This window comes from Aythya marila, assembly GCF_965140915.1.
Source record: "Aythya marila genome assembly, chromosome: 1".
NCBI lineage: Eukaryota > Metazoa > Chordata > Aves > Anseriformes > Anatidae > Aythya > Aythya marila.
Window position 1 is genome coordinate 68,179,350 of NC_139042.1, and position 23,893 is coordinate 68,203,242.

At 43.9% G+C, this 23,893-nt stretch overlaps 1 protein-coding gene across 1 annotated transcript in view; it reads right to left on the minus strand.

The window, feature by feature from the left end:
* Positions 1-12,637: 12,637 nt before the first annotated feature.
* The window catches only part of TMEM131 (transmembrane protein 131), a 97,108-nt gene continuing 85,852 nt past the window's right edge, over positions 12,638-23,893 (minus strand). The window contains exons 33-41 of the mRNA XM_082784885.1: positions 23,291-23,418; positions 21,694-21,818; positions 21,391-21,549; positions 20,473-20,647; positions 20,034-20,155; positions 19,834-19,930; positions 18,652-18,749; positions 17,193-17,356; positions 12,638-13,723 (exon numbers count right to left, since the gene is read on the minus strand). Of these exons, the coding sequence (XP_082641011.1) occupies positions 13,430-13,723; positions 17,193-17,356; positions 18,652-18,749; positions 19,834-19,930; positions 20,034-20,155; positions 20,473-20,647; positions 21,391-21,549; positions 21,694-21,818; positions 23,291-23,418 (1,362 nt within the window). The 3' untranslated portion in view covers positions 12,638-13,429. The remainder of the gene's footprint in view (positions 13,724-17,192; positions 17,357-18,651; positions 18,750-19,833; positions 19,931-20,033; positions 20,156-20,472; positions 20,648-21,390; positions 21,550-21,693; positions 21,819-23,290; positions 23,419-23,893) is intronic.

Consider the following 23,893-nt stretch of genomic DNA (forward strand, 5'->3'; position numbering starts at 1 on the left):
TCATAAAGTTGAAGAGTTCAAAGGAGAGAGATGGAGAAGACCCATCCTGCAGAGGCTAATGGTAAAGGAATTATCCGGGACATGAACACCGTGGTGAAAAGCAGTGATCTGGGGTGGGAAGGTGTTTGTTTGCTCGGCTCTGTCATTGGGGACACCACAAATCTCTTCTGCTGAGCCTGCACATAGGTTCCTGGCAAAAACCTTTGTTGGGAGGAATGAAATAATTTCCATTTGGCTGGGGGGGAGAAGGAGCAACGTTTCAGAAAGTTCCCAATCTATATGAATTAAAATTTTAATGATGATCAATATGGAACTGGGGCATAAAGCAGTTGCTTATCCACATGGTCTCCAGATCAGACCTGGTTCTGGCGACTAAGATGTACGCTTAATTGCTGCTACTGCATACAAAGTCATAAAGCTTCTCCAACATGCACATCAATGCTGCAGTAAAATCTTATTGCTGCCTACGACTCACATGAGTTGTGCCTACTTACCAGTACAATGCAGAGAAAAGCTGCTCAACTCTTAGGCTTTAAAGCAAGTCAGGATGGGTGAGGTTTGTCAATTTATTGATGACATGTAATTAACCATCCATCAGTGAATATGTTCAGAATCAGCATGAGCAGTACAGAAGATAAACAACAATCTCAGACACTTATAAAGTCTTCCTGGACACCTGAAAATGTCTAAGTACCCTTCTGTAACTAATTATAAACATTTCACAGCTTTGCATGTGTGACTCCTTTACAGCCACACGGGTTACACGTGTTCACCCCAGTCCCCCATGTGGTGCGTGCCCCCTTCTTTGCCCACTCCTCCAGGGAAGGAGGCTGCAGCTGCAGCAGCTCCACATCAGAGAATCATCGAATGGTTTGGGTTGGAAGGGACCTTAAAGCCCACCCTGTGCCATGGGCAGGGACACCTCCCACCAGCCCAGGTTGCCCAAAGCCCCATCCAGCCTGGCCTTGAACACCTCCAGGGATGGGGCAGCCACAGCTTCTCTGGGCAGCCTGTGCCAGGGCCTCAACACCCTCTGGGTGAAGAATTTCTTCTGAATATCTCATCTAAATCTACCCTCTTTTAGTTTAAAGCCATTTCCCCTTATCCTGTCATTATCTGACTGGATATCCGACACATTTCCCCCCATGTCAGACTCACAATGCTCGGTGTTGGTACCTCTGCATTTCAGAAAGCTTGCCTTAAGATGCTCTGCAAAGCATAAGGAAGTGAAAACTATCTAGTGTTACAAAGGGGAAGATGAAGACTCATTGAAGGAGGATGGAAGACTTATTTGGCCTGCCTTCAAGTCTCAAGAGAAAAAAAAATAAGGAAAAAAAAAAGGGAAGTGTTCCTTTTTGTTGTTGTTGTTTTATTTTGTTTTGAATTTATGCATATCTAAATTTTGTTTGGTTCCCTAACGCCAGCTGAATCAGAAGGTGAAATTTGCATTTCATCCTCAGCTCTGTGCTCTAATTGCTCAGTTACTCACGGTGTCCTGTTTGCTGTCTGCCCCTCTGCTCCTTGGTGCCCCACTCCTCCTCTCCAGATACTTTTTGCGGCTCTGCTGCATGCACCTGTAGCAGGGGCTGCTGGAAGCTGAGCTTTTCTTTTTCTCTTACCTATTATTTCCCAATATTAGGGTTTGAGTGTGTGGAAAACGCCTCTAATTTGTAATCCCATGGCAGGGTTGTTCCCCAGGACACAGGGCCCTGCTGGGGCCTGGTTACTCACAGCCGCAGAGCTGCCATGTGTGTTGTGGGTGCTGCAGGGGGGCCTACACAGCTCCAGGGCTGCCTAATTAAATAGGCAGGTCATCAGTATATTTATGCAGCCAGCCACAGTCAAGACTTACTGACCTAAACGACGAAACCCCTCAAAATGCCTGTTTTGAGGCCTAGTGTCCTATCTCAGACAGCAGCTGCTAACTTCTGGCCCTGAAAGGACGGAGTAAGCACAGCCTGGGGTTTCCAGGTGTGTTTGTACAATATTTTTGTGACTTGTGTTTTAGGAAACACCTACCCTCTTCTTCATTTATTTCTCTTGGGGCTCTCATCATCTGAACCTCAGAGGAGAAGGATTGTGGGGTTTATGCAGTTCACGCATGGAGTACTGGAATTAACCCATAATGAGCTTGTCATTATGGCAGAGGTAGTTAACTAGAAAGTTGATGTCTTGTAAGCCAGAATTTTTAGGTGATTTTGTTTGTATTTTACTGATTCTGATCCTGTCTACTGCCAGATTATGGATCTAGGCAGACATTAATCTGCTTATTGTTCCTGTTTTGGTATTGTAAAGCAAGGGTAGGAGTTGTTTAAAGAACACAGGGCTCTTGAATAGTGGCACTAAAAGTGCAGGAAGGAAAACTTTTGAACTCCTGGTAGCTTCATAAGACTGATCAAAGAGAAGCCTTCGCTGTTGTGGAAAAGTAGAAAAGAAGGGTAGACGCATCAAAAGTGCTTAAACTGAGGGTATTTTTTTGCTTATGTGTGTTTGCTCTTTTCTTTAGTCACTACTTAAGCCATCAGAAACCTTGCTACGAAGGTGAGCTGTTGTGAGGGGGCTGTGTTCTGCATGGGGCTCTTTGGATCTTAGTAAGGTATGACAGCAAGCGGCGTAACAAACTTCACCATTTTTGCTAAAACAGAATAATAAAAAAAAAAGGATAGTAGCTAGGCAGTAAATCTCATGTCTCATCAGGTGCTGGAAACCCTGTTTTAGTGCAGCATTGGGTGAGGCTGGATGAACCCTCAGGGCTCCCCTAGAAGCAGGCCAAGTGGCTGGGGCCACGGCAGAAACTACTGCCTTGGGGACTTGAGCAAAAATGCCAAATAATGGCATAAAGTACCTTGGGTAGGGGTGTAGAATGGAGTTGTTTGGGGTGAATTGGAGGAGCTGAGTGTCTTGAACGAAATAAACATGGAAAGAATTTTGCTACGTGAGCAGATGTAGAAGAAAAGTTACCAAAAGCATATAAAATGGGGGAGAAAGAAAAGTGCTTCATTTGTTGAGAGTTTGAATAAACACTAAAATAAAAATAATAACTTTAGGCTTGCCTAGCATGTTGGGATACTATGCCTGAAGAGAAATAAAAACCTAGAAAACTAACCAGGTGCCTTAATGAGTGGACCTCCACACTTTCACCACTGAACTGTAAGAGCTGTATACTGCCCCATGTACAACTTGTCAACCCAAAATGCTGCTGCTAGCGCTGAGGCTTTTTTTTTTAATTTTTTTTTAAGGTGTCAAGAAAAAATCATAGAGGAAATTTTTAAGGCCAGCTGGAATTGCTGTGATCTCCTGAGTGCCATTTGTAGCCACACAGGGGTGCTGTTTATCTAAATATTAGGACTGTAATTTGCCACTGGGTAGAGAGAGGGAAGTGCATGATTAATATTTATTGAATTAAGAAAAATGTTTTCCACTTTGCTGTTTTAATCAGAATTCACAAAATCCTGCAGGATTTTTTTTTCCATCTGTGCGTTAATAATGCTGTATTGACCAAATCTGTGATTTTTTTTTTTTATGAGGACACTCCATTTTAATTAAAAACAAACAAACAAAACAACAGCAAAGCAAGCAAAGCAAAGCACTGTCCATTTTCTAAAACTGGCCTTACTGCTGTAATAACAGCATTATAGGGCTTTTTGCTTGCAGTAGATCAGTCAGTGGCACTAAAGCAGCATGCCCTGGGCTGCACCCTCATTCCCAGTACCTGACACCACAGGTTAAGGCTCCCTGCCAGTGCCCAGGTCCCACATTTGCACATCTGAAGCTAAGCTCTGAGTACAGGTGAGGCTGTCCTGTGCACTGCTTGTAGTAGTGCAGAGGTTGGGTTGTGTTACAGCTGAGACGAGCTACCCTTTTGAAGTACATCTCCAGACCATTGGGTTTGGCTGCTTCAAAGAAGGGAACCTTCTTTCAGTCCTCCTTTCCTTCCTCCCATCCTAACATGTGCATAATGTCTGAATTTATTACTAACTAAATTTCTAAATTAAATACAGCCAAACTATTTTCTTCCATCTTTTTTTTTTTTTTCTTATTTTCTTCCCCACTCAGGTTATTGCAAAGCATGAAGCTATTTCCATTCTGCCATGACCTTTGGTTGCTTAACCGAGGCACTCAGCCTTTATCCTACTGCTGTCTGCTGAACCTCCATTAACTTCCACCCACCCCCAAAAACTGGAGGCCGAGTTGTCAGCCACAGCAGGGCCCTGACAGGCAGGCAGACGTGAGTCAGAGCTGGCAGCCAGCCCCGCATCAGACGCTCACAGGAAGAAACCTCCATGTGGCTGGTTTGCTGTGGGATGCGAGTGAGTAGTCCTGGGGGCTGGCATGGTCCTGTTAGATCCCTGCTCTGTACAGCACAACAGGAATTTCCCCGCGAGTCATAAGCTGAGTCATACCCACTTCGTGTAGAAATGGGTTATTGCGTAGTTTTTAGGGACTTTCTTCATTGCCAGACTCTAATCTCAGCAGAATTTTATTGGTAACTTGACTGCTGAAGGAGGGGACATGCTCTGCGGACCAGGAACTGAAGGGGCTAAAAGGTCTTTCCCTTCCCCCAGAGCCAACAGCAGCCAGTGAAGCTGCTTCCCAAGGAGCATTTTAGTCTCCCATCTGGTACCAGTATTCCCCTGTTGAATGACTAAGCCAGCCCCCGAGCTTCTGCCATTTTCCTGCGTTGCCATAAAACTGGTTGCCCCTTTGCCTAGTGAATATCGTCTTCCCCTGGTATTTGATATTTGTCCCCTGGTAGACATGCTGCACAGCAATTTTCTTGTAACTAATCCAAAACAATCTCATGCCACTTCTTGTAGCCCCATACCACTTTTTTTTTTTTTTTTTACCTTTTTTTTTTTTTTTTCTCCTCCCTGGGAATATTGCCTTAGCCCCCAAATTAGAAACAGACAGCCTGTGCCAGGGAGCTGGGTTTGTTCAGCCTGGAGGAGGCTCAGGGGCAACCTTATTGCTCTCTACAGGTACCTTAAAGGAGGCTGTAGCGAGGTGGGGGTTGGTCTGTTCTCCCACATGCCTGGTGACAGGACGAGGGGGAATGGGCTAAAGTTGTGCCAGGGGAGGTTTAGGTTGGATGTTAAGAAGAACTTCTTTACCGAAAGAGTTGTTAGACATTGGAACAGGCTGCCCAGGGGAGTGGTGGAGTCACCATCCCTGGAGGCCCTTAAAAGATGTTTAGATGTAGAGCTTAGGGATATGGTTTAGTGGAGGACTGTTAGTGTTAGGTCAGAGGTCGGACTCGATGATCTTGAGGTCTCTTCCAACCTAGAAATTCTGTGATTCTGTGATTGGACGGTCCTGTGTGGACCTAGGAGCTGCACTCAATGATCCTCATGGGTCCCTTCCAACTCAGGAGAGCCTAGTATTCTATGTGCGGATGGCTTTTCACTCTCCCTCTATGTAGTTCTGCAACGTTCACCACGAGATGTTCTTTTCACCTTGATCATTTACCCCAAAGCAATTCAAGAAATCGCATTTCTATCTGAAGGAATAAGAGCAAGTATGTTTTGCGTCACATATGAAAAGAAGATGCAATTTGTCACTGGTTTAGGGAGCTTGTGTGTGACATGCTAAGCCTTCTCATGTCCAAGAGCTGCAAGGACCTTCACCCAAACCTAGAGATGCGAGGCCAGGGGTATTGCTGTGATGCGTCTGTGACGCCGGTGACAGCACAAAGGAGGGGTCACAGTGCGGAGGCTGTCATCAGGGCCAGCAGCAGGCAGCGCCACCCCACTGTGGCCTGGGCCGTCCGTGAGTGCAGCTCGCACCTCCTGCTGGCTATGGCTCGCCTGATCTTCCTCGCCCTGGCTGTGCTGGGCATTGCCCAGAAGCCGTGGTTGCTGGATGATCACATGGATGCGGATACGCACGAGAGAATGCAAGAGCATGCAGAGCAGCTGAGTCAGGGCATGGCTCAGCTGCTGCGAGAGATGGAGCAGCAGAGACTGGAGCAGAGTCAGGGGGTCCTGGGAGCTCTGCTCTTCACTGCCTTGCAGCAGTGGCACCTCTGGGCCTTGCTTGACCTCCTTGTGCTGCTCTTTGGGCTCTGCCGCTGGCTCAAGACAAGGAGCCGTGAGCCGGGCAGCCGCAGCAAGCAGGGCAGCTCTGCAAGAAAGAAGGAGGAGAACGGTGATGCAGACCAAGACGGTGACTCGCACGACACCTGGCATCTGGGCAGGGTTTGGGCTGATTGCAGCCAGTGGCCAGTGCCGTCCATGGCTGACAAGTGCAAGGTGGTGAAGGAGCTGGTGGACGAACTTCTTGGGGCCTGTCGAGGACTCTGCAGCAAGTGTCCCTTCAAGCCACAGCTGCAGCCGGCCATCGGCCTGGGCTGCTTCTCCGAAGGCTGCAGTGCCCGCCAAGACGCCGTCGTCTACCGCCTGCTCGTGCCCCTGAGGCCTCCCCCTGGACACGCCTTCCACCCAGAACTCGGCGCCATGGGGAAGAGAGCAACGAGGAAGCCCGGGCTGCGTGTGGACCTGCAGTGCACCTGCGTGAGGGAGCGGCTGCTGGGGGACATGCTGTGCTTCCTCCACCACTCCGAGGACGAGCTGAGCAGAAGGCAGGAACCCAGCCTCCTACACACCCTCTGCACGGGCTCCTACCTCAATGTGGAGGAAACCACGCGCTGGTTCCAGGACCTGGTGCAAGCAGCCTGGCAGCTTCTGCCGCGCTCACGCCACTGCCGCCTGACACTGCTGCCCTCCCGCCGCTCCTGTAAGATCAAGCTGGCCAACGCCTCCAAGAGCACCGTCTCCATCGAGATCACGCTTGGGGTGCAGATAGATGGCTCGGACAGCTTCCTGAGTCTGGAGTAGGCCGCGCACAGCGTCGGCTGCAGCCCGGCGCAGCCACACAACACCACTTTCTCGAGCAGCGCAACACAGACACCTGTGCGCAGCCGGGCACTGACCAGCCAGACCCTTGGGCAGACTCCATTCCATCCAGGAGCTTCAGCCCATGCAGATGCTTGTGTTAACATCCACTCTGTGTGTGACTGTCTGTGCAGCACTTTGGGGGGAGGAATGCAGGCATTGCCCTGCTCCAGCAAGGCCAGCTAGAGCAGGCTGCCCAAGGCTGAGCCCAAGATGTGCTAATTCCAGGCCTGTCAGGCTCGCCTCAGGGCCAGCTAAACCTGTGGAGAAAGTTCTTCTAGGAGTCACTGAAAAACACCTGAAAGACACTGTAGTCCTCAGTCCTAGACAACACAAGTTCCTGAGGGAGAAGTCCTGCTTAGCAAACTTCTTTGCCTTTTACAACGAGCTTTCCCATCTAGTTGACCTAGGGAAGCCAGCTGAGGTCATCTTTTGGGATTTCAGCCAAGCTTTGGATACCGCTTCACGTACTATACTGCTGGGCAAAACGTTGCGCCCATAGCTAGATCAACGCATAGTATGATGGGTGAACAATTGGCTGAAGGCTCAGGCTCAAAGGGTTATGGCAAATGGGGTTCCATCAGGCTGATGGCCAGCCACTAGTGGGGTTGGCCAGGGCCCCATTTTCGGTCCACTTCTCTTCAGTGTTTTACATAAACGACTCGGGTGCAGGACTTGAAAGTGTTTTGAGTAGGCGACACTAAAAGTGTGACGCTGAACTGGGAGGCACCGTCGACTCCCTCAAGGGTAGAGCGGCCTTGCAGGGAGATCGTGACAGACTTGAGTGCCGGGCAGTCATCAACTGTATGAAGTTCAACAAGAGCAAGTGCTGGACTCTGCCCCTGGGAAGGGGCAATCCTGAATATACATGCAGACTGGGGGATGAGAGGCTGCATGCAGAGCAGCCCCACAGCAAAGGGGGTTCTGGTCCAGGGCAAGTTGAATAGGAGTCAGCAGTTTGGGGCACTGCAGTAGAAGGAGGGTACAAAAAGAAAAAAAGGATCGAGTATCCAAAGGAGGCCAACAAAGATGGTGAAGGGTCTAGAGGGGAAAACTTGAGGAGCAGCTGAGGTAACTTGGGTTGTTGAGCTTAGACAAGAGAAGGCTGAGGAGCGACCTCGTCGCCGTCTCCTGCTTCCTCAAGATGGGAGCGGAAGGCGGTGGTGCTGACTTCTCCTCTGGTGAGCAGCACTAGGACCCAAGGGAACGGCACGGAGTTGCGACAGGAGAGGTTGGGGCTGGGTGTGAGGAAACCGTTCTTCTCTGGGAGGGTGGTCAGGCACTGGAAAAGGCTTCCCAGGGAACTGCTCACAGCACCAAGTCTGCTGCAATTCAAGAGGCATTCGGGCAATGCTCTCAGACGTGGGGCTTGATAGTTGGTCTGTCAGCCTGACCCTACCCGTAGGGAAGTCTGCTGCCTCCCTGGGGCCAGGGTCAGGGCCGTTGCCCTTATTGCTCTCTACAGGTACCTTAATGGAGACTGTAGCGAGATGGGGGTTGGTCTGTTCTCCCACGTGCCTGGTGACAGGACTAGGGGAAATGGGCTAAAGTTGCACCAGGGGTGTTTTAGGCTGGATATTAGGAAGAACTTCTTTACCGAAAGAGTTGTGAGGCATTGGAATGGGCTGCCCAGGGGAGTGGTGGAGTCACCATCCCTGGAGGTCTTTAAAAATGTTTAGGTGTAGAGCTTAGGGATATAGTTTAGTGGAGGACTGTTAGTGTCAGGTCGGAGGTTGAACTCAATGATCTTGAGGTCTCTTCCAACCTCCTCACCCTAGGCATCCTCCTGGGAACACTTGCTACCTCTTCCTCATCCACCGGTCTCTTGAGCTCTAGGGCCTCAAACCTGTTGCGTAAGAATCTGTGATTCTTGCCTAGAGGCAGCTAGGCAGCCCCACCCCCAGGCAATGTCCTTGGTCTCTTGACGGATGGCAGACTTCAGATCCCCTGTTTGGTTTAGGCCAAGTAATTCAGCTGTGATTTTGCACAGCTTGCAAGGGAGTCCGGCGCAGATTCCAGGACAGTCTGCCCGCTTCACCTCTACAAATGCTCCCCAGCACGTACACCCCATAGGCTCCTTCTGTCACAGTACTAGGAAGCCCCACTCTCTTCTAAAACTTCAGGAGGGCCTGGGTGTACCCCCTGAAGATACCACGTTGTCTAGTGTTAATGGCACTAACGCACACTTTTGCTTCACGGTAGGCAATGAGAGTGAAGTCAGGTCCCAGATACACCATCCTTCCTGAAGGACCACCAGCTGTTCCTTGCTTGAAGAAAGCCCTAAAAAGTATTTCCTTAGATAGTTTCCATAAAATCCTTCTTGACACTTCCACTTTGTGCACTGCTCTTCGTGCAGTGCGATTTGCTGCTTCCATCCAACTGATCCAACCAATGCTTTCAGACCTGAGCATTTTGAGCAGACCTGATACTTTTACATAGTTCTGTTAAAAATAAATAAATAAATAAAATCTTTAATAGGTAAATATGATAATATGGAAATTAATAAGTAAATATGACAATGTTTTTTTGCTCCTTAATACTCTTGATTTTGATTAGTCCCCCTGAGTTTAGGCTAGCATTTTACTGTATTTTCTATGTCTCTTGCAGATTCTTGTGGATTTGTCTTCTGGATGTTTGAGTTCTCTACTACATAGGGGGAAAAAAGAAAAAGAAAAAAAGCATGCTCTACCTACTGTTGGATCACAGAACAGCTAAATAACTAACTCCGGGTAGTGAGTATGGTTAGCACTTGCATTCGGTGTGCCAATCCAGACATCCTGGATACTGCTTCACTACCGATGCAACTAAAGCAGCATTTGGATGTGACGTCCACCCTTGACTGGTTTTAGACGAACCCGGGCACTGGGCAAAAGGCAGTTTTGAAGCAGGACCTGTTTGAAGTGAGGTGACCGAACCTCAGCGTTCCCAGTAGCTGCAGGCACACGCTGGAGGCTGGGATGTTTCCGACCTCAGCACGGCTTTGTTCGTGCAGTGACTCACCGGGAGCTGAGGCCGCCGTCCTTTCATGAGGCCGAAACGCCGAAGCTCAGAAAACTTGCTCATAATTACAGGCTGGCAAAGCAGGCAGCGCCAAGTCAGAGCTACGCTTGGCAAAAACATCCCTCCGAGTGGGATAGCTGCAGCGAAAGGTGGCTCCTCACCCCGTGGGGGTCCCTGGCTACTCCCAGTTTCTCTTTTTGGTGGGTGTCTAGGACCTCTCGTGCCTTCTGAGTGCTTTTTGAAACAGAGCTAGCGCTAACGAAACTGATTGCATGTGAGGGATGCACTTAGCCAGGTCAGGCTCCCAGATTTCAACAGAGCAGGGACTTTGTAGGCTTTTAAAGTTTATTTGCTAAAGTTGGCAGAATAGAAATGCCATTTGGAGCACCAAAATAATTAAGTAGAATTAACAGTAATTATTTCCCCTCATTGCTGGGAACGCTGTATTCCCAGTAGCTTCCAGGTCTGGAAGAGGAGAGCTGACTCATGGTAGCCTGGCCCTGATGCTATTTTGGGACAGAAAGAAAAAAAAAAAGCTTTGAATTATCAGCAGGGCTGTGAGCTCCAGCCCATCTTCAAGGAACCCTACGTTAATTTTTATTTTCTTTATTTTTTTTTTTCCCTCTGGTCCTTTTGAGATGGGACCTCCCTTGGGGGCTGAGCTTCAGCCTTGGTTATTCCACTTCTGAAAGCACGGCCTGCTCTCGTTTCAGGGCTTCTGACCTTACTCTGCTCCCTGGCTTCGCTGCCTTTACAGCAGACTGCAACATTTGCAGCCCTATCTGGATTTTTTTTTTTTTTTTAATGTAGGACATCACTTGTGTCATCACATCTTCTTTTATTTTTACCTCATCATCAGAGGTCTGCCACCATCCACTATTTCCACTGTGCTGGGATGTCTGTGCAGAGGGGTTCTGGCTTATCACACCCCCCCTCCCTGCTTCTCCCCAGTCTTGAAAGCTTTGGATATTGCTTGCTCTTGAATGATTTTAGTCATAGCGAAACTAGAAATAATACTTAGGACCTAAAGGTAACCACATCAGAACCATCATCCAGCATTTTCAGCACCATAAAGCTGGCAAGGAGGTTTGCCGTTTCCTTCCTGAGCTGTGTTGTATGAACACAAACCATACAGAGTTGATTTAGAAATACCTGAGTTTTGTCCAATTTCATTTGACCAAAGTTCTGTAAATTAGTTAGGACTCATTTTTTCAGAAGGTAGCTCTTTTGATTACTGTACCTGGGCAGAACAGAGTGAAGGCGCCTTTCTAAACAAATTTTGAATAGGGAAAAGACTCAGAAAGAAGCTTTTGGCCCAGGACTTTTTCCATATAGATCAGCGGAGAATGGCCTGAAGGACTTGCTGCTGCTTCTCTTGTGAAACTGAAAAGCACCTGTCGAAGATCTTGAACTTTTGGGTTGTGAAATTTAATAATATTTAATTGGTGTGTGCAAAGAGACTCTTCAAAAGCAATAAATTAAAATATTCTAAAGGCGGCAGAGGTTATTTGCATTAACACAAAGGAACAGCTCACATTTTTTTGGGGAAAAGTCTAAATTACGCGTGTTGCCTTGTCCTGTTCAAAGGGAAATTTTCAAAGCAGATTTTTTTTTCCTGTCCCCACAACTGCTTAAGCCACTAGGACTATCAGCGTATCCAGAACTAATTCCTGCTGATAGCCTCCATGGAATCAACTCTAATATAAAGAGCTGCCAGGGAAAGGAGGTGGTCCATTATTAAGTTCAGCAGCTTCCTTCACCCTGAGGTTATTGCTGGGTTACCTTCCCAAGCTCCATCTTACAGAGAAGCAGGCCCCAGCTTGCCAGTAGCTGAACTACTTACTCTTTATTTTGCATGCAGTAAGAGACTTGTTTGCCCAGTTGCTCAAAAGGAAATTACATATAAACCCAAGCTGAACATTTCATTAGCTTGCATGGCCCTAGAAACGTTCAGATTTTAAGAACAAAGGAGTTCCAGCAAGTTTGCATTTCAGAGCTCTCTCTCTGCAGCTGCTGCTGGTGGCAGCAAGACAACAGCAACCTGACTTCTGCGGAGATTTTGTTTGCATAACACTAGCTGGAAAAGTGGTCAGTTCAACCCCTGTATTTATTATTTTTGCATATAATATTCTTAGTAGAATAAAGTTTTCACTAAAATATCAAAAAGGATTTTTTAAAGAAACTGCTGTAAATGTTGAGCAGTGCCACTGAGCTGTAAGTGATTTTATGATGCTAATGTCTATTGATGCTTTCTTGTAACAGAAGGATGCATTTTTACCTGGCATTAGCACAGATGAATGTATTTAGTCACTTAGACTTGCCTTACAGTTAGTGGAGAGAAAGACACATTAAAGGGAGAGAGAAATTGTGTCTACTAATAGTGAAGTTCTTTAGATGTCGGAAAAGTGTTACAAAGGTATGGGTGCAGCATGAAGAACAGCAGCTGCTCTTATGCCCGATACTCACAAACTTTAATAGTCTAGGTGTTTTTTCAGCATTTTGTTATCCAGCAAATCTTCATGTGGGTGGCATCTCAAAGTGCTGTGTAACCCTGAAAACAATTTATAATTCTTACTTGCTATACAAACCCATGCTGCTGAGAAACTGGGTTTCAGTTGCAGTGAAGTTTCTGTTAATATAGGCGCTGTGCACAGGAGATTTTGGCCTCAAGGCTACCACCGTCAAGTGGATTCATGCACACACAAGCTTAGAAAATAGTTGGAGAACAGAACTACAGTAGACAGATCTTGAAAAAAGCATTATTTATTTTAAAGTACAACCCAAAGTTGTATCCCTAAGAAATGCACAAGGTATCTTGTTTCTTCCACAAGTCTTGGCTGTGTGCATTTCAGTTCAACTTAAAAATGCATTCAGGTTTACAAATGTACAAACAGCACAGAAAGTGTATTACAGTCTTAACAGAATGCTCTTACATTCAGCCATTTTACTCTTAAGGTTTTGTGTTGTATTTTTTTATTTTTTTTATTTTTTCCTTTTTTATTTTTTATTTTTTTTTTTTACATTCTTAGAACCTGTGTTAACAAAGACAGCCTTATTTTAAAAAAATACTCTGCATTTTAGCACAAAGTGCCTTTTTTTTTCTTTAAATTAGAACTTGGAGGGTAATACTGGAAAAAATTTAAAAACCAAAACCGGTACTTTCATAAAAGTATTGCATGCCAGGACCGTTTTATAGTTCAAATTGTTTCCTAAATGGAAGTGGCAGATGGTAAAATATGAAACCAGTGAAATTGTTCAGATTTACAGGCTTCAGCTGCAGTTTGGATTTGTGACCACACCCAGACTTTTTCAAGCTTATCTGCAATCTCACACTACCATATCGCAGGACAGACTTTAAAAACGAGCAAGTGGAGAAAGCGTGACTGGCGGGATGAAAGGGAAGGGAAGGAAAGGGGCGGGAGAGAAAAAAAAGAAAAGCAATGACCAGCAACAGCCTGAAAACGATGTTTCAAAAATCTGCATTCAGAATTGTTTCATGACCTGGATGAGAGTCCTTTCCTTTTGCTTGACTTCAGATTTCAGTTTTCGTGAGGATAGTGTGAATTAGACCAAGGATCTGAACTTCTTCTTCCAATTGTTGGGCTCCAAATTCTCCAAGGATTGTAGGTCTGTCCCATGTCTTCAGCAGGATTGGCAACGGCGGCAGCAGTGGGTGGAGGAGGAGGAGAGGAGTTTTCACTACCCATGAGATCAATACCTGACAAGGCGTTTGTTGGAGTGGTGAAGGGAAGGCCACTGTTGAGATTACTTGACCAAATGGAACTGCTGAATGGAGTGGTGGACCACAGGCCGCTTGGGTTGCCAAGGATTGACTGCAGTAAAGACAAGAGCCCAGTGAGTAGCTGTCAGGTAACCTCTGTTGTCACCACTTTTTATTTATTTTTACAGCCCCCCTCCAAAACAAAAGTATTTAAAAAAAAGCAAGCCCGCTGTGGAAGCCCTTCCATCCTCACTGCAACGTGCCATTTTGAGATTCCTCTGGGCAAACAAAAAAGGAATCACACTACTAATGATATCACCAAGTGTGTCCAGTAACTGGTGGGCCAAAGAGTCCAATTACATCACAGGCTTTTACACTGTTTTCATTTGAGCTAATACATCCCCATATCATACTAGTTTAAGCACTACAGGTATTCAAGCTTAAACAGACAAAGGCCAAAATGCTTAAGCTTAATTAAACTAGTTAAAACAAGGTAGATAAACATGGTTCAAGTCTGGAAAAAAAAACAAAAAAAAACCAACACAATTCAATTGATAGTTAGCAGTGAAGTTTATTCCTTGATCCTTTTTTTGGCAGTTTGCAAAGCTGTCTCCTTGTATTCATACATAATCATTAGAAAAAATTATAGTTTGGATGACCCTACCTGTGTTCAGCCCCACTGTATCTCCCCATATTCCCAGTATTTGCTCTTTTCTCCTATCCAGATGAAGGCAGATGAGATGGAATAACTGGCCATTAGTCATGGAGTTCAGAGAGTCTGTCTTGGCTCTCAAGACAGGTCTTTCTGACACGTGGCTGTGGTGCAGACACAGCTGTGCTGCAACATGTCACAAATGCACTTAGGAAGCATGGGAGAGGTACAGCAAGTGTAGAGAATGCACGCAGAAGTGAACAAGGCCCAGCTTCTGTGAACTGCTTCATGACAGCCCAAAGAGCAGCCAGCAACAAGCAGGGGAATCTAACCAACGCTGTTGTGGAAAGTGATACTCAGAGGCAGCCAGAGATGGCAGTGAGAAAGGTTAGCCTAACTTTCGTGCTAATATTAGCACAGAACCTGCTCCGTGTAGGCTTAACGCACTACACACCTCAGTGCCAACAGACTTAGTGCACATATGCTGTAAATTCAATTTGCAAATATACAGTAAACTTGATACAGCCAAAAGGCAGCGGACTTGCTGAGTACGTGCTGTAAGGTACCAACACCCTGATGTTTGGATTTACTGGGTGGAGAGATGGCATCCCTTCCCAAGATCTCAGCCCTCAGATAACGCACACTGAAGGTTAACCAGTGGCAGTGTACTCTGCATCTGAAGACTAAAATCAGAATACTTTTAGAAAAGCAAACAAGGTAAACTCTGATTTTTTTTTTTTTATTTTTTTAAAATCTTTTCCCCTGGAATGAAGATAAATTCAACCTAACCATATCCAAAACTGGTTGGACACTAACACATTAGCAAATGGCCTTCATACAATTTGATACACAGAGGTGGATAGGAATTTTGAGCATCTGAAAGGGTTAAACCAGGCCAGCATCACTAGGACCCTCCAATGTCACTGAGATGTTGAGTTAAACTGGGGTCAGAGTTTGTAACCATTACATAACTAAATGGTTATATTTAAGCTATGCAAGCATTAGACTACTAAGCCTGCAGCAAGAAACACTCATTCTGCTGCTCAGCCAACATCCCTGACACACTAAATCCACTCTATTTCTTGCTATGGGCAAAAGAGCCAGGAACTATTCCTGTGTATCCCAAAAGCACCTGGGAGAGTCTGATAGAAAGGCGATTGCTCATGAAGTAGAAGCAGCCACCAGGTAGGGGCTGGCAGAGAAAAACACCTTTGATTAGACAGCTACTCCTTTTCAAGGCTTGTGGAGGGAGGTGCAAAGCAGCCCACACACAGAAGTGCACATAGGAAAATGGAGGGAAGATGAATAAGGGGCTGTCATTAGAAAGAAACTTGGAGAGAAGTAGCACTAATGCAGCAAGGCTTGAGGGGAGAAGAGACGCAGAAGTCAAAAGCTGTTTAGTACAAAAGTGAAGAGTTATGCATAAAATGGGAGAGCAAAAGGAGTAAGGAAGGATAAAGTCAACTCTCGAGAACCCTTCCTAGAAAAGAGGATAATACAGAAACAACTATATAGCTGCTGTTTGCAAGAAGAGATCTGCCTCGTGTGCCAGAAAGAAGAAAAGCACAGATCCTGGTCTGGTACCTGCTCCCTTATCTAGAATTTAGCTTCAGTGGCAGGAGTAGCAGTTTGCCTGTTCTGGCTCACCAAAAACACTTGAAAAAATGACTAAAAATTATCATCATTAAAAAGGCTCTGAACATTTCAGTCTATTTCCTGCTTTCTTGTTTATCAAGTGATCTTCTTGAATAAAAAGGAACTAAAACTATTCTAAAATGCTATTTTATTTTCAAAGTAGAGACTAACAATTCCTCTACACCATTTGTCTGGCTTCTGTCTCAATGCTTCCTGCAGCACACTTCTAGGTATTTGTCAGAAGTGGCCAGGAAACAGGTGGAGAGCTGGAGTGTTGTAGTTATCCTTGATCCCTCCTTCCATCACTTGATGAGAAATCTGCCCTCCATGTATCCAAAAAGCAAACATTTCCTTATTTGTATATTGCACATAGCAATATACATAGTTCGACACAGCAATGTTATAGCTACAGTTTTAACCACGTGACAAACAAGGGATCAGCAAGCACGTGTCTTTAAGAAGCCATGTGATGTTCTCTGGATTCCCCTGCCTGCCCCCACTCCATCTGAACTGCTTGCTACCAGGTGAAGTAAAAACTGCATCTTATTCACTGCAGAAATATTTTCAGAGGACAAGATGAAGAACAGTTTCACTTGGCACTGAAGACAACTATTGTGATATAAATTTTATTCTGACATAAAGGCAGAAGGACGAGAGCGCAGTGCTACAGTCTGTGTAAAAGCCTTTTTTTCATTTTTGTCTATACAGCTCTTTTGCTGAGACCTCCAAACTTAGTCAATTTAAAGACTTATGCTCAAGTCCCCTAGCATTTTTCTGATGCTGAAAAACACACTTTTTTTTTTTTTTCTCCTTTTAGATTATTATTATTAGGACTTCTGTTAATTTACAGGGAGGTGTCACACTGGATTCAGCAAACAGAATCAAAATCTGAAAGTTATCAGACGTTTGTTTTGCAACTGTCCGTCAAATTGGAAGTGACAGCAGTGGCGTTCAGCCACAACGCATGTGCAGAATGTCTCCTCACAATCCTCAAGTATGTGGAAACAGAACACGTTTTTGCTAAGTGCTGTACGACACTCTCATGATAAGTTTTATATGAACTAATTGACATGGCTTTGTTATCTGCATGTGAGGAGACTAATCACTTTGGCCAATGGCCATTTCAACTTAAACACATAGAACAATGAATACATTTAATTTTCATTTTCCTTTAAAATTCATCTGTTTGGTTTTTTTTTCATCTATATTAAAAATCCCCTAACTGAAATTACATGGCAGGTACAGAACAGGTCGGTAACGGTAACAAAGCGCTGTATTTGCGCTGAATACTTACTGCAGTTGTATGAGTTGGAGAGCTCGAGCTTGTTGGCCAGGAGGGTACAGAATCTGTAGCTGAAGGATCCCAGATGGATGACGGAACATTACTGAATTCACTCCAGTTTCTTTGAACATCCTGCCCATAAGCAGATCGAGCTGAACCAAGTTTGCTAAAGACCTCTAAAAATAAAATGAAATAAAACTGAGTACATGGCTGTTCCTCCTTTTTCAAGAACAACTGCAGACTAATATAGTTCACTGTTACTTCCCACATTTTTCTAGTAGGTCCTGGTGCAGTACAAGAACTGAGATTAGAAAAGGCCACACACTAACACAGATCTCATCTCACTTGCCCTGTATCAGACACTGGCTACAAAGTTGAATCAAGATTGTGGCGGGGAAAAAACAAAAGTTCTACACTTACTGTGCACATTTCAGTATCGAGCTGTGGAACTGATTTTATTCCAGATACTGATTGCACAAGGCCAAATAGTCAGAGAATCTGGCACAAGCACAGCGATACTGAAAATCCTGCTGGTTCATCGTAACAAGTGAACTGCAGTTGGAGTAAGTGACGGTGCTGAAGCAGCCTCTTGCAAGCACTGTGCTCCTTTCCCAGGTAACTCCTGGTAAGGGACACGGCACTGGCTGTGCCCCAGCCCACCCAGACCCCAGCTCTGCTAAGGGAAGGAAAGGGCAGCACCAGCACTCGTGGTTTGCACAGTCCCTGCACACAGAATTAATCCCAGGAATCTTACTGCAGTCCCTCAAGTCACTGGTGCCAGGTGTTTCGGATGAAGGTGAAAGCAGACCCCCAGCATTTTTCAGCAAACATACAATCAAACAGCATGCAGACACCTTAAAAAATACCATGCACTCCCAAACATCGTATGCAAATCTACATCAAATAAGTAGAACATTTGTCCCCTACAATATAGCTTGCCTTCATTAAGGTCTCATCTTATTAGCCACTTATGGAAAGTTTACCTAAATATTTATATATTTAAATGCAGGAATTAATTGCTGGTTTTAATGTGCATCAGTTCATTATGCAGCCATATGAATGCTAGAGGAATACACAAGAGGAAAGCAACGTGAGGGATGGACCATTACCTCATGTATATAGCAATGGTTTTATGCAAGCGTGAACTGTTCAGGAAACCACAGGCTTAGTGGCACACTTCTGAGACTTACTGTAAAGCTTTGGGGGAGGGATGGAGGGGAGGAAGACCAACACAGAAATGTTTCTGAAACTGAGAAACTTCAAAGCAACTATTTTCAGTGCAACAAAATCTGAAAGTTTCCACTAACACTCTCTGGGCTGAAACACGGAACGTGGCACCAAGTTATAATGCATTTTCCTATAAAGTCATCCTTTTTAGGGGTAGGCATGGAAGCAAGGGCCCATACTTAAAATGGTGTCACGGAAACATTTCTTTATCTGTATTTGGAAATACTTGAAAAGAAAACCTCACCTCCAGTTAAGTTAAAAGAATGTCCAAACGCAGAGAATGAATTGAGAGGCGTGAAGTCAGGACTGCTGGGATTGCTGATAGGACTCCACAAACCCGAACTGAATATTAAGGAGTAATGGGAAAGAAATACACAACTCGTTAAAAAAAAGCATTACCAACAATTAACAGTTGCAAATACATATATATACACACAAATGTGTGCGTACACATACTCATACACACTTATAAAAACTAAAATGGTGATAAAGAGTTGGAAAATTAGATTTTAATTTTAAAAAATGATTACAGTAAAACATTATCCAGTGTATACATCCACTTTGGAGCAGCACACTCCTCTAGATATAATGCTCTTTAATCTGTATACTAAGCTCCAACACAAGTCTGAGGACAGCTCTTTTGCTCTGTTTTTCAGAATACTTGCAGACATAGTGTAGTTTGAGAAGCAGATAAATTATAGAACTGCTCAGGAGCTGTAACAAATGCTCACACTCTAGCTTGTGGGCAAGTTTATCGAAAATACAGATGGGCTAACTGGAATCAGTGATAAACATTTACAAAAACAAACCAGAAACCCACCCACAAACCTTGCTCAGAAAAGCAACTCAGTTGTGTATTAGAACTTGATTTCCAGTCTCATTCCTATTCCAGAAAGGCTAACAGACACACGCTGCTCTTTACAGACATGCACAGCCAAAATATATCAAAAAAGACACTGTGCACTGGGGAATATGACTGAGCGCAGCAATATTCTGTTTCTACATGTGACAAAAAGGACAGTTACTGTTCTGGTCTTAGTGTTAAAATCGGGAGTGACAGACATTGCTGTACAGCAATGTGAAAATCTGTCTATGAATTATTTTGAGTCACCCTGGTACATACTCCTCAATACTGAAACAGCAAAGCTGATTTCTCATTTGTTTGGATGTCCAGAGAACACAAAATTAGGAATGAGGGGGGAAGTTCCTATCATATCCAGAATATTCTTTTTTCTACTTTTGATTTTAAGTTCTGGTTTATTTTTATTTTGTAAATGAGAGATGCTGTGCCTGAACTTTATATATTAAAAAAAACAAACAAACAAAAAACACACAGCAGAACCAGAATAAACTCTGCTCACTACCTTCAAAATGCTATTAACTGCTTTCTAGGAGCCTAGATATTTTCAAGGGGTATAAAAGTTACCTGTCAGATCCATCACTGTCAACAACTGCGTGGGAAATGCTGATATTGCTGGAAACATCCGTCTTACTTGGTGAAACCTTCGGTAAACCACTGCCACCTGCAACAATATATCTAAACTGAGCAAAAAGTAAACCAACCAACTAAATAGAATATTCAGGAAATATTCATAGGTATTTAGTATGCCAAGCTGGCTCTAGTACCTGGGCTCTTGTCATAACCAGCAGCTACAGCAGCAAAAGTGGGGTTACCATTCCTGCCTGGAAGAGAAGCTGCCTTTGCCAGCTTGTGCTTGGTACCACTAGGCTGCTTGCTTTTCATTTCGCTGAAAGATAAAAGGTTTAAGGTTTTGGACTTCAGCACTTTGATGAACAACCAACAATCTAATCTGGTAGTCGTGAAAGAGTTAACAACAGTTCAACAGTTTCTCTAAGTGCACTTTTCTCTAATCTACCAAGTTGTAACAAACCCCAGAAAAAAAAAATAGCATGGTAAGATATGCACAGTAATATCTGCAAAAAGGCAGTTTCCATGGGAAGAGGAAATGGGTACGAGAAAAGGGAGATGAACCATATCGAGCACATCGGTTCCTCAAGTATTCTGTGCTTGTGACATCAGGAGGAAGTACAGATTTGAACTCACTTGCTGCAGCTGCTGTTCACAATGCTGCTGTAAGTGCCTCCGCGTGACCCAAAAGGTAAGGATGCAGGAGGAGGAGGAGGAGATGGAGAGGCAGGGGTAGGTGAGGGCTGTCGTTGTTTCAGGAAAGCATCTGCATTCATGGTTTGTAGAGAGAGTTTATAAAGGTTGTCCGTAGCTATAAAAAGAAGCATAAAATACCTTCCTGTAGTATTTACTTTAAAATGATGGCTACTCATACTCTGCTATTATTCTGTTCAAATTGAGGAATTATTTCAAAGGCTCTTCCTGGTTACTGAGGAGGTGGCTCCTTCCCTGTATTCACCTACTGCTGATCAGGTTTACTAAATACTGTGAGACTGTCCATCAGTGAAAGCACCAACACAAACAGATTTGTACAGAAGAAAAAGAATGAAACTTTTAACTTTTCTAAGTGAGCACTGTGGAGAGAGATGATTTTATGATCACATGCAACCAAGAGGAAGGTGACTTGGTTCCCACAAGGGGACTTACCATGCAACCAAAACTTATAATAGTGCCCCATGCTAACCACTGCAATAAGGTGTTTCCAATGTGTCCTCCTAGGGAGGGATCACTTAATTAGTTTAAACTTTGGCTACAGCAGACTCTAGCAAACAAAACTCCATCTGCTGCAGAAAATACATTTTGTTTTCAAGCGGCAGTTCTCATTTCCTCAGCAGCTTCTGAAGAATTATTCATCACTGAAGAACTATGGAATGACCCATATGGTCTTCCAATCTCCCGAATTGTACAGGTTGCTATTAGTATTAGGCCTACAGCAGAAAATGGGAGCACAGCTACGCAGTGAAAAAAGGCTAGGCAGGCTTAATCTGTTTATAGATCCTCCTACAGATATTCATTGCAGAAGACTAATTCTGTCATCCTCTACTGACTACTTACAGCTGCCAGCTTTGTGAAGTGGCACAGAGTCCCACTCCGGTGGTGGAGAATCCTTTTCGCCTTCTGAGCTGCTGGTGTTTCCTAGTTCATGTCCAGAACCACTGGGGAGAAATTTTGCTAATACTGATGGCCTGCTCTCCATTAACTTACTGTTTGGACCTATTAAAACAAAAACAAAAGCAAGTCCGTGGATAATAAAGCGAGCAGCCTTATAACACCAAACTGAGAATTACACATTTAGAAGGGGTTACAAACAAACAGAATGAAAGTTGCATGATGTTTCTGAAAACAGCCTCATACTACCTCTTGTTTTCGGCAGGTTTCTAGATTTGGACCCGTTCGCCAAGAGGTGCTGTGTAGATATCTTTGATGGAAAGGTCTTGCGCTGCTTGTTTTCCAGTGGGGGAGTATAAGATAATTCCAAGGAACTGAATAGAAATAGAGATCCATTTATTTTTTTGCTCTCTGAAGTGCTGAAGGATTTTTTATTTTTATATATATAAGGTACAATTCATACTTTTTCAAAAACTATATATATATAAAAATACATATGCCTGCCATAGAGTCAGTTTTATGGAAGACTCAACTCCTGTGGCTTTCTTACGTCAAACTTATGCTCACTTCAAAGCTATTCATGAACATAGTTTTGCTGTCATCTCTTGTATTTCTCCTATACGCAGCTCCACCCTTTCATCCTTCCTAACCCCAGCTCATCTCCTTCCCACACTACTGCGCATATGTACTATGGCTCACTCATCTTGCAGGAGCAGCCTTCATCCTGGAGCTCTACAATTACAAAACCTGCTTGATTATGCAGGGGCAACCACGAGATGGCAATTGCTGTTTTACTACTCTCATCCCCCTTGCATGCCCCTCATAAACTACTGCCATGAATGCACAGGATGATCTATTTATCAATGACAAAACTATTCCACCCCACCAGCAAATTTATTTGGCTCTATATTTTTATTTCTCCAGCTATATATGTCTCACTGTAAATTTTCTAGGGATAAACTTTATCCATTTCTTGCAGAAGAATTCCAACTCAACTCTTACTTGAGCCTTTGAATACTGTCACATGTAATAAACTTGTGATGTAGACGATAGAGGAAAGCAGCTAACAGTAAGAAGAAAAAAATTCAAAGGGACTTCGCCTGGCAATGTTCTCAGAAATGTTTTGAAGAAAATGAATGTATACTAACTACTCAAACTAAATCTCAGTCTAGTATTAACTACAGCAACAGGGAAAACAACGCAATATACCACACCTCAGTATGTGGCAAAATTTACTCTTGTGGCACTCTGCTACTGGTCTGACTTTAGAATTTCAGAATGAGATTTCAATATGAACAGGATACAGCAAGACTGAGGTTGTTTGTTTTCTCTACTCTATAAGTTGCAATCAGTTATCTGTCAGTGCAGGAAAGTGATTGACAGCAGCAGCATCTTTTAACAACAGATCCAAGACACTGATTTATTCTGATAAAAAATGAAGGGAATTGCATGGCTGTAACTCCACCAAGAGCAACTAAAGGTACTCATGCTAACACTGGCTTACAGTGTTGCCACTAGAAGCTCCTGTAGAAATGTTTGCCTTGTTTTGTGTCTGTGATACTTTTTTTTTTTTCAAAAAAAACTTAACATTGCTTAACCTGATTTTCTTCTCTGGATTTAGTTCTCGTATTATTAACGCACCATACTCCCACCAAATAATTCATTATTTACAAGCTTCAGATATTCCCTGATACCAGGAATGAAGAGGAAGCTGCCTGAAGCTATCTGCTGCTGGCATTAGCCAGACTGGCAGCCACAATAGTTGAATACAGATTTTTCATTTTTTTTTAAATCAATCTTCCCTCCAAGCATGATGTCTTCTTACTAATAAACCCGTTATGCTTACCTGGTTTTCACATCTACAGGGATTTCTTTCTTGATACTTGTTAGCAGTTTTTTACTTTTCTGTTTCACTTGCACTGTTTCATTTTCAGTTTTTTCTGGTGTAACTTTTCCCTTTTGTTTTTCAGGTTCCTATAAAAGACATTATAATAGCATATCAACAATGATGAGAAGTAAATGAGAAGTCCCTCTTGCATTACAACATACACAGTGCAAGTAGCACTGAGGAAAGAATACTAGCTGAAAATAAGAGCAATTTTGAAGCACAGAAGTTATCTTTTTACTTCTAATAAAGCACACTATCCATTTTTTCCTAGGTGTTTTAATTCCTGCTTCTCCAAACAGCAAATTAACACACGCTGAGCAGATCAAAGCCATGGCCTCAAAAAGATTAGCTCTGCACTGAGACCTACACGGCATCCACTGTATGCAGTCCAGGCCATTTATAACAAACTGCTTGATTTAATCAACGAAACGATGAATAAGTGCACCTTCCCCATACAATTATTGATTTCTAACTGTACTTCTAGAACTTTCCGAATGTGTCTATACAGTCAAATAGCCATCCTGAAAATCAAAAGCGATTAAATTAAACCGTAACTTTTAA